Source organism: Polistes canadensis, unplaced genomic scaffold (assembly GCF_001313835.1).
Source record: "Polistes canadensis isolate GaletaPanama2010 unplaced genomic scaffold, ASM131383v1 scaffold_57, whole genome shotgun sequence".
Taxonomy (NCBI): domain Eukaryota; kingdom Metazoa; phylum Arthropoda; class Insecta; order Hymenoptera; family Vespidae; genus Polistes; species Polistes canadensis.
In genome coordinates this window covers 511,900-521,999 of record NW_014569604.1, presented here as the reverse complement: position 1 = coordinate 521,999, position 10,100 = coordinate 511,900, and the positions used below count along the sequence as shown (strand labels likewise).

The window sequence follows — 10,100 nt, the reverse complement described above, 5'->3', positions numbered from 1 at the left end:
GAAAGAAAGAGAAAGAGAAAGAGAACACCCCACTCGTCTCTTCTCTTCTCACCTCCCTGTAGAAACGATCGAGAAATCATCTTGAGGATCTATCGATCTATCTATCTCTTTCTTTTAATATTTCTATCGTGTCCGCGTCACATCATAAGATATCGAAAATCTTCTTTTAAATTCTCTTCATCTAAACGAGAAAGCGTCGCAAATCTTCTAATAATCGATAAATCCAATCTCCACCTGGCATATAACACACGTAACGCTTACTTCTCATCGAGAATCCTCGAGATCAAAGTATATACTAGATTTGATTTATTCGTATGCCTGTATTGAGTGTATAGTACATACTAGTTATATTTATGCTGTAAGTTTAAAAGAAAAAAAGAAAAAAAAAGAAAAAGGGTTAGAGAGAAAACTTCAATACCATTTCCTGTGACAGTTATGTCAAGTGAGAGTTTCTAACTTACGTTCAGAATCAAATAAGACGACTCTCTTGCTCGTAAAGTATCATAAGTGAGCTATCACATTCTTTTCCTATCGGTTAAACCTCGAAAGATCGTACCTATGTCAGCTTACTAAGTTCTACATTTCGCACCCGTCGAAAGATCATCAACATGTGTGATGTGAGCTCGATCGTAACTTCGTACCTGTCTCTTCTTCTTCTTCATATTCTTCTTTTGCTTCTTCTTCTTCTTTATATTTCAATTTATTTTTACCTACCTTCCTTTCCCCCGCACCCACCTTCCCCCACCTTCCCCTAACCTCTTTGGTGTACGTAAGAAAGTCCTTGTAATATGTATGAACTCGCGTGTTTGAAGAGTTCGCGTTCCAGATGGCCGTCCGTCCGCTTTCCAAGGATATTTACAAAGAGCTCGTCTTCGACCGAACGGGGCAAACATCGCACGATTTCGCGAAGTTGCGTACTTAACAAAGAGAACTCTAAAAGGTGCAACGAGGTCTCTTCCTACGAATCAATACTTTCCAATAATCTCGAGAATGACTTTCGTGAATAAGTTTATAGTTTATAAACGTAATACACGAATCGTTTTTTAATGACAAGACAAGATTTTAATTTTACAATTTAAATCATTTCGTTTGATATACATATATATATATATATATATATAATATGTATGTATAAATATATATATATATATATATATATATATACAAAATATGATTTTATTTAATTATTCGTACAACATGTTAAAATTCGATCTGAATCAATCGAGATTAATCTTTAATATCATTTATAATGAAGACCGCTTTTAAAAAACCACGAAGGATAAAGCTTAACGCTCTTAATCAAAAGCGCAACGATTGAAAATCGTTTTTTCTTTTTTTCTTTTTTATACAATTGATCATGTATTTAATTATACTATTCGTTAAAAGGCACTTTTTGTTAAAACGTTGATTTCGTCGAAAAAAAAAATACGTACATCCTAAGAGAAAGAAATCATTCCACGTTTTGTCATATCTTGTTTCTTTTTTTTCTTTTTCTTTTCTTTTCTTTTAAACCGAGTTTAATGCAGCTACTAACTCGGATTAAATAAAACTTGTATATGCAAGTATGATATGTCCCGCGTATGTTCGTGTACGTGCACGTTCCGTCGCGATTGAAAGAAAATCATTCTTTCGTTATTGATAAATAGAAATAATAATAATAATAATTAAAAAACAAAAAATCGTTTGTCATTCCTCGATTACGTCAACACATAAAAACAAACTTGTTAACACTCTCGTATAAAATCCGTGCATGATTATTATATCGGGAACGTTTAATATTAATAAAAGTTTCATTTATACAAGGCACATTTTAAAACTCTCTTAGTTAAATCGATAGCCGAAAAAAAAAAAAAATAAAAAACAATTTATAAAAAGAGAGCTTAAAGGCACTATCATAAGGGCACGAACGTTTAATGTAAACTACACTTTTGTTCTAAATTCACCGATAAAGAAGTCAAGAGGAGAAACATCTTTCATTTTCGAATAATTCATAAAACACATCGAATCACTGAACAATGAAAGAAATAATAATTCTTTTATGTATGAGACACATAAAAGAACAATCTTGTGTTTGACGATGTAGTCTCGAAATTCCTATCAAGGATCTTCGGGTCTGGTCCAAGGTCATGTTTTCCTCGTGAGATCCAATGGTGGTACCGTGTCATGAAGGAGCTCGTTGTCCTCGTTATCCGTCGATCTCTCCTCTTCCGTGCTACCTGGATCCGTCTCTCTCGTTTCTAACTTTGCTGTTGTCCCGGTAGCAGTAGCAGCAGCAATAGCTTCCGCTGCAGCAACGGCAGCTTTGATGCTGAGATCAATCGGTTCTTCTTGTTCCGGACCGAGGGATCGAAAAAATGCAAGACTTTTGTCGTAAATAACCGACTCGTCTGCCGATTTTGGCCTAGATGATGATCGATCAACTTCCTCGCATAGACTTGATCGTACTCTCAAAACTCGACTATCGTCCTCTACTCTCGTTCTCGTTGGCGATGGTGTTGATCGAGGACTTATGCTTTCGCTCGAGGAACTCGAAAGACTCTCTAACATTGGCGGAGCTCCGATTTGATTAACGTACGGTACGATGAAACGTTGTTGAAACGGAAAGAACGGTGTATTTAAAAATTGCATTTGCGTTAATGCCGGATGTAAAAATGCTGGGCCCCTCCACATTGGAAAAGCACTTCTTGAAACTTCCGGCCTGAGAAGTTCCTGTGGGGCTCTTGCTAATTCGGCAACCCTCATACCAATTTGTTCTTGGCTCGATCTTGATGATAATTCTTGCGATCTCAACGTACTCGAAATGTCCTGCGACCTCAATGCAGTATCCTCGCGTTTCCCAATTCTATCCTGATGGTGTTGTTGCTGCTGCTGCTGTTGTTGTTGTTGTTGTTGCTGATGCTGTTGCTGCTGTTGTTGTTGCTGCTGCTGTTGCTGCTGCTGTTGATGATGATGGTGATGGTGATGATGGTAACTATTAGCTGTAGTTGTCGCTGTTGTGATCATTCCTATGATACCACTCGAAATGGGTGTACTAGCGTCTTCGTTATTATTGGTATTATTGTTGTTAGCCGCGTCCAACGAACCAAATGCTTTTTCGTATGCCAACTTTGGGTCCTTTATGAGACGCGTATGCGCCTGATGCGTCTGCTCTTGAAGTAGACAATGGATCTTGAACCAATTAGAACGACGCCCGTATCTCGAGCCTGATTTTGACATACCAACCATCAGGCACTTCCGTAATCGGCAAGCTTTGCAGGCTGTTCGATTTTTCTTGTTGATCACACAAATACCACCGTTCTTGCATTCGGATATACTGCCCAAATTATTGTAGGTACGCCCGAAGAACGACTGTGTTGAAAAGAAAAAAAAGAACAGATGAAGATACCAGTTTTTTTTATTAATATTTCTCAACGAAATAGGGAAAAATTAAAGAATGAAAAATAAGGCAAATATCAGATAGAAGATAGTAGAAAATATTTATTCGAATAAGTATTCAAATTAATCGATTCATTAACTTTTGTATTTTAAATTAAACTAACCTTACATCCTTCGCAAGTGAAGGCTCCAAAATGAAAACCCGCGGCCGGCTCTCCGCAAACTCTACAAAGTTGATTCATCTATAACAAATCAAAAAAGGAACAACAATTAGATAGAAACGTTATATTATAATTGTGTATTATAAGGAAAATAATTGAATTGTCCAAAAAATTCATGTTACTTAATAAATACAATCAACCTTCCTATAAAGCAGTTTCCACTTCCAACTTCTAAATTTTTGGAAAGATTGACTGTATATATATTTGATTCATATTTTAAATATAATACATAAATTTTTGTTTTCAAATCAACATAAATTATTCATGCAGCTCAATATCTATTTTACGTGTCGATAATTATAACAGTGAACCAATTACAAAGTCAACAAAAAAAATTAAAACATTGAATTTTTGTCATAATATTATATTAATATTTTATTCATATATATTTATAATACATTTATTTTATAATTAAAATAATATTATGAATTGTTTATATTTAGTCCATTGCTATAATTACAGACACAATGACAAGTATTTAATAGTAATATTTAAATTTTCTCTGAATAATCGAACAGCTGAATGAATTCGTAAATACAAATCGAGAAAAAAGAAAACAAGAAAGCAGCAAGAAACGCATAGAGTTCAGTTTGCGAAACTATGTTCCTATTAAAATCTAGTTAGTCAGTGATTACCGACGATGAACCAGAGGTTGCGGCTTCTTCGAGGATAGCATCGTGCCGATGAAACGAGAAAAGATGAACAAACTAGAAGAGACCTCGCGAGCAATAAACGTGTTATAACAAAAAAAAAAAAAAGTGGGGGAAAAAAAGGAAGAGAAAGAGAGAGAGAGAATATCAGTAGACGAAGAAAAAGCTCGATCCTCGTACGAAAACTGAATGACCCTTGGGGTCAGCCGAAGCATGCTATTCGAACGTTTCGTAATTCGAAGAAGACATTTTATAACACATAGAATCGATCAAATGTGATTTTCAAATTGATCTCATTGGTCATATTGATTTTTAACTTAATCGAGTTTACACTTATTAAAATATTTCCATAAAACCAATTATAGTAACAATTGACCAAATTGTAAATTAAAACTATTTAATTGATTTTCATCATTTACTTTGTATTCCAATGATTTATTTTATAAAAGAAATTTTGTCAATAGTTCGACTCGATCCAATGCCATAATTACGAGCATAAATAACGACCACCCTAATATACCTATATCTATAATCGATATGTCATTTAACAAATATCGTATTTGCACAAAAGTTCTTTCAAAGATTCTAACAATTATCCCACATGACATTAACGGTAACAAATTTACAAGACTCCAACGGCAAAATTAGTTTCCACGGCTTGTTACCTATTAAAATTCTCGAACGTATGGCTACCGTGAACAACTTACTAACGAAATTGAAATTCTATTGTAACTTCTGGTTCTATCTATATAACCGAAGATATTATTTATATAGGAACACACAGTTACCCATTATTGTTGTTGTTGTGTTGTTGTTATTGGTATTATTATCGAGTATACGGATGTTCGAAGGAACGGTGCATGTATATATATATATACATATATATATCTACACTTTCACACATACCACGTAACCGAACTTGTAGAATAAGAAGGGAGGTGCTTGATGACACCTGATGGAAACGACAGTGAAGCACGAGGCATAGAAGACGAAGAGAAAAGTAAAAAAGGTTCAACGTCCAACAGATGACGCGGCTGTGTCACCTCCGATCTAATCCCTGCAGCCTGACGCACCACGACCCAACGGAACTAAATAAATGTTCTCGTGTCTCCTGTCTTCTTGGTGGCCTTTCCCGTCTACTCATTCTATCTCTATCTTACGTTTCTTTCCATTGAAGATCATACGTATCGAGAAAACTTGTGCCTAGTTTTAATTACAATTTCAAAATAATACTATTTCATTACCATATATCGTCTGATACTTAAAACTATATATATATTTATAAATCTGCATTGACTTTTCCAGCAATCCACAATGGTATAAATATTAAATGCCCAAAAAATTCGCGTATCGATTTTTAATTAATATTTAATATTAAATATTATTATATATTGTATGTAAAATTAGACAATTACAAATATAAAAGTAATTATAAATTATATAATTATAAAATATTATATTGGGGGCGATAGTTAAGTAGAAGATACGTACAGAGAAAATGGAATTAATTTATAATTGATTTTAGAAAATTATCAATACAACACCCATTAATTTCTAATCATTATGGAATAATATGTGAATAGGTTAAATATCGATAGAAAAAAATAAATAAAACTCACCACGTCGGTGGTGGCCGGTGCCGAAGCGATGCTCGACGTAGGCGTCCACCACCCTACGGTATGGCTACTGGATGTTGTATTCGCGATAACACCAACACTCGTATTTCCGGGATTGGATCCACTCCCTGGAGGTAATCCTATTGAGCTCGATATATCACCCACGTCCATTCGATGTCCTTTAATCCTTCGATGCGTATCCTTTCGTTTGCAGATCACAAGATTCGTCCTCCGTTCTTTCTTGAAGATTTTCTCTCAACATTTTGTATATTTCTATTTCTTTTTCCTCCACCTTTTATTCTTCTTCTTCTTCTTCACCTTTTTTTCACGATTATTCTCAGAGATTACTAATATGGTATCTATCACCGAGATTTATCTCTTTTGTTTCTCCCTTGGCACGTGGGCCGAACTAAAAAAAAAAAAGAAAATTATACGATTGATAGAAATACGAAGATATAGGGTAGAAAAAGAAAAAATTTGTCGTTTGATTTGCTCTCATTTACAGGATATAATATTTTTTTTTGATCGTGCGATGATTAAAATTCGACTTTGTTTATTTCTTTTTTCCTTACCACCAAAATAGAAAAAAAAGATAAAGAATAAAATAAAAGACACGATAAAGAAGAATAAGAATAATAATAAGAAAAAGAAGAAGAAGAAGAATCTCTCTTGGGTTTCGAAATTTTCGAAGATCGCTAACGCGACGATTAACATCGGTTTGCATTTAAACTAACGACTAATTAGAAGTCGTATCTTCCAATCCGTGGAAGACCGGTTCGCTAGGTGTACACCGTCGCCTTGCCAGAGGACTACTAAATCCTTATAGTTCTACGGATTAATTCGCTCGTGCTATGTCGCAAACATAACGTGCCGATTTAATCGACGATCGGGACGATGGAACGATATTACCTACGCGTTAGACAAGAAAATCCTCAGGCGCGATCTTTTAAATGCGATTTTTATCTAACACTCCTCGATACTCGCTCATGGATCAGTTTTACGTTCACCGAGTTATATCACTTTTAAATGAATTATTTAAATACACATATATCTTAACACACACACACACGATACGTTCTTAATTCTTCTATAACATATTTCTTTCGCGAAATTAAATACCTACTACGTCTATCTACGATGATGATTACCATTTAAAGAGAGAAAATATTAATATTATATAATTATATATTTTCAATCTCACTTCTTCTTGAACCGTATTATTTTTTTTTTTAATCGACTACATCTCTTAAGCTTTAACAATTAATTAATTAATTATTTTTAAACGCGAGCGCTATACAAAATCATCGTGTTTTACAATAAACGAACATTTATTTATTTTATCAATCGTAAAAAATAATTCCAGATAAATTTGTAATAATAATTCAATTATCACAACTATAATTGATATATCTTGTTAATCACAATCAACTCTCTATATATCAATTAAAATTCACAATTCAATCTTTCTATCAAGAATTTATTAGAAGAACAAAATCGCGCATAACAATAAATCTTATCTTTTTCGTAATTCCTTCGCTCAATAATCTCTCTCACTAAGAACGAAATAATCGTTCTGTTATTAACGATCGATGATTCTTAACGATCTCTCTCTCTCTCTCTCTCTCTCTCTCTTTCACGCAAACATACACACAGATACGCACGCGCGTTTTCTATCCTTGGAAAGATGAAACGATGAGCTTCGCGACGGCGATAATGACTGATCGGTGAAATCCACTGGCATCAAAAGTATCGCCCTGAGGTGTATTTAAGGTGTTCCTTTTATTTTTGTCTTTTGTTTTTTGTTATATCAAGATATTTCCCTTTCGCGCTACCAATCCCTGCCGACAAATGAATAACAGCCGTTCGATCGATCGATCGATCGAACGAACGATCAGTTAACCGACTGCAGCATCTTTTAATGAACCGGTTGCGAACGGCACGTCACTCGGATATCATCCTGCCGACTGACAATTTAAATCGTTTGTACCAGGAACGACGTGACAAATTAATCGTTGACGCCGTCTACGAACATCCGAGGATGACGTTTTTTTTTTTTCTACGTTCCTACGTTTATCTTATTACCCGCAGATTTCGCACAAACTACACCCAAACCCACCCCTTCCCTTCCCCACCTGTTCTCATCCGCCTCTACTGCTATCTCACTCGTTTCTTATTGTCGTTAAAAGGATTTCTCATTGATTGATACGATCCTCCTTCTCCTCCTCTTTCTCTTCTTCCTCCTCTTCCTCCTATTCGATTACGTACCATCAACATTAACAGAATCTCCTGAACAACATGACAAGAAATGAATTCCTAAATCCTCGTTAACACTAACATAGACGATACGTTGACACGATTATCGAGTCTTCCAATGTCACTAAACAACGCGGACGTGGAATTAATTATTAATCCCTTAAACACAATGTCGCGCGTATGTGTGTGTGAGTGTGTGTGTAGACGATAAATTAATATAACGTCGAAGAAAATCACTCTCTTTGATAATTTATATTTTACTCTCTTTGAGGGGGATACAAATTCACAAAGATCCTCGTTAATGATATATCCTCAATATAATTCGTTAAATCGCGATCGAAGCACATAATGATACGTTGTATTTATTAATTAAAAAATACATCATGGATAATTAAGGGGAAAAAAGGATAAGAAATAACATTGCAATTAGAAAAAGGAGAAAGAAAATTGAAGTGAAGAATTTAATAATAATAATAATAATGAGAGCGATTAAAAAATGAGGTGAGGATTAACGGTGAACGGAAGGAAACAAAGTTGGGAAGGGTTAATAAAACGTGAGATTGGAAGGGAGTGGGGATTGAAAGGGTGGGAAGGTACGACGAGGGGAAGGAAAAAGAATAAAGCAGAGCAGAGGAGAGGAAAAAAAAAGTAAAGAAAAGAAAAATAAAATAAACATGGGGACAGAACGAGGGCGAAGAAGAAGAAGAAGAAGAAGAAGAAAGGATGAAGGAATTGTCGTGTCTGGACCACCGGCCGGCTCGGGGCGTGCGCTCGTGTAGCACGTGGCCGAGAGACTGAATATCCCTACCTTGGATACTCTTCGTCAGTCCGTTTGTCCGCCTCATCCTTATCTTACCTACTCGACCGAGAAAGACTACCTCTACCCTCTCTCTCTCTCTCTCTCTTTCTTTCTCTCGCTTACTCCTTCTTCCTTTATTCTCATCTTTCTTTCTTTCCTTCCTTCATTCTCCCTTCCTTTCTTCCTTCCTCCTCTCTTCCTTCATTCTCTTTCCCTTCCAACACTCAACGAGGATCCGAAGATCACGTCCCCCTTCTCATATACACATACACATTTTCTCTCTCTCTCTCTATATATATATATATCTTTCTTTCATGCTCCCTCTCTCACAGGTATTTATATATACAGTATAGATATCCCCGTGCAGCATCCATCTCCACCTGCGTAGGAGCCGCGAATCCTGGCATCTCTTCGATTCTCTTCCCTCCCTCTCTTTCTCACGCAAACGTATATATATATTTACTCGCTCACTTTCTCTATCTTTCTCTATCGACCAGTCTCTACACTAACAACGAATCCTTTCTGTCTTTATCCCTCTTAACAACCTTACCTATCTTCTCCACCTCTTTCTCTCCTCCTCCTCTTCCTCCTCTTCCTCCTCCTTCTCTGGCAACTCGAATACAAGGTGCTCTTTTCTGTAAGCGCGGGAGGAGCGCGAACTGAAGCAAACCGAACGAACGAACGAAGCCAAGCCAAGCCAAGCCAAGCCTAACCAAGCAAAGGAGACGATATCACACGTATCCTGCTATATCCCTCCCTCATCCTCCTCTTTTTCCTCGCGGATTCACCAACCGCGACCTCTTACATACATTCATACACGCAAACTCACCTACGATCTCCATATTCATCCCATACGTAAACCAATGTGCATACGTATATTAAGTATGGATTTATAATAGATTATTCGCTAGAAGGATATAATCAATCGTTAAATCAATCGTTCTTATTCCTTTTTGCTGTTGTTTTTTTTTTTTGTCGTTTTCTTTTTCTTGTTTCTTCCTTTTGTGTGTTTCGTTTATTGATCGATAATTCTTTGACGCGTGAATTTACGTACTCGGCATTTCCCACACGGAATCGACACTACAAAATTCAAAATTCACGGAACGAGAAACTTAACGTTTATATAAATTCATGAAGAACTTTGATCGGTCGATTTCTATTAAAATTACGCTAAAGAATAACAAAA

The 10,100-nt window shown here is 35.8% G+C and overlaps 1 protein-coding gene across 3 annotated transcripts; it reads right to left on the bottom strand.

The window, feature by feature from the left end:
* Window positions 1–1,301: 1,301 nt before the first annotated feature.
* Window positions 1,302–8,891, bottom strand: LOC106785854 (zygotic gap protein knirps-like). 3 transcript variants are annotated; one of them, XM_014746637.1, is made up of 4 exons: window positions 8,128–8,891; window positions 5,866–6,271; window positions 3,540–3,617; window positions 1,302–3,348 (listed from the first exon to the last, which is right to left on the bottom strand). In XM_014746637.1, the coding sequence occupies exons 2-4, from the start codon at window positions 6,031–6,033 to the stop codon at window positions 2,125–2,127; spliced, it is 1,470 nt and encodes a 489-aa protein (XP_014602123.1). In that variant the 5' UTR covers window positions 6,034–6,271; window positions 8,128–8,891; the 3' UTR covers window positions 1,302–2,124. The 3 variants fall into 3 exon arrangements, with proteins under 3 accessions (XP_014602123.1, XP_014602126.1, XP_014602124.1); XM_014746640.1 differs by lacking the exon at window positions 8,128–8,891 and adding an exon at window positions 6,772–6,792; XM_014746638.1 differs by lacking the exon at window positions 8,128–8,891 and adding an exon at window positions 6,597–6,635.
* Between the last annotated feature and the right edge of the window lie 1,209 nt (window positions 8,892–10,100).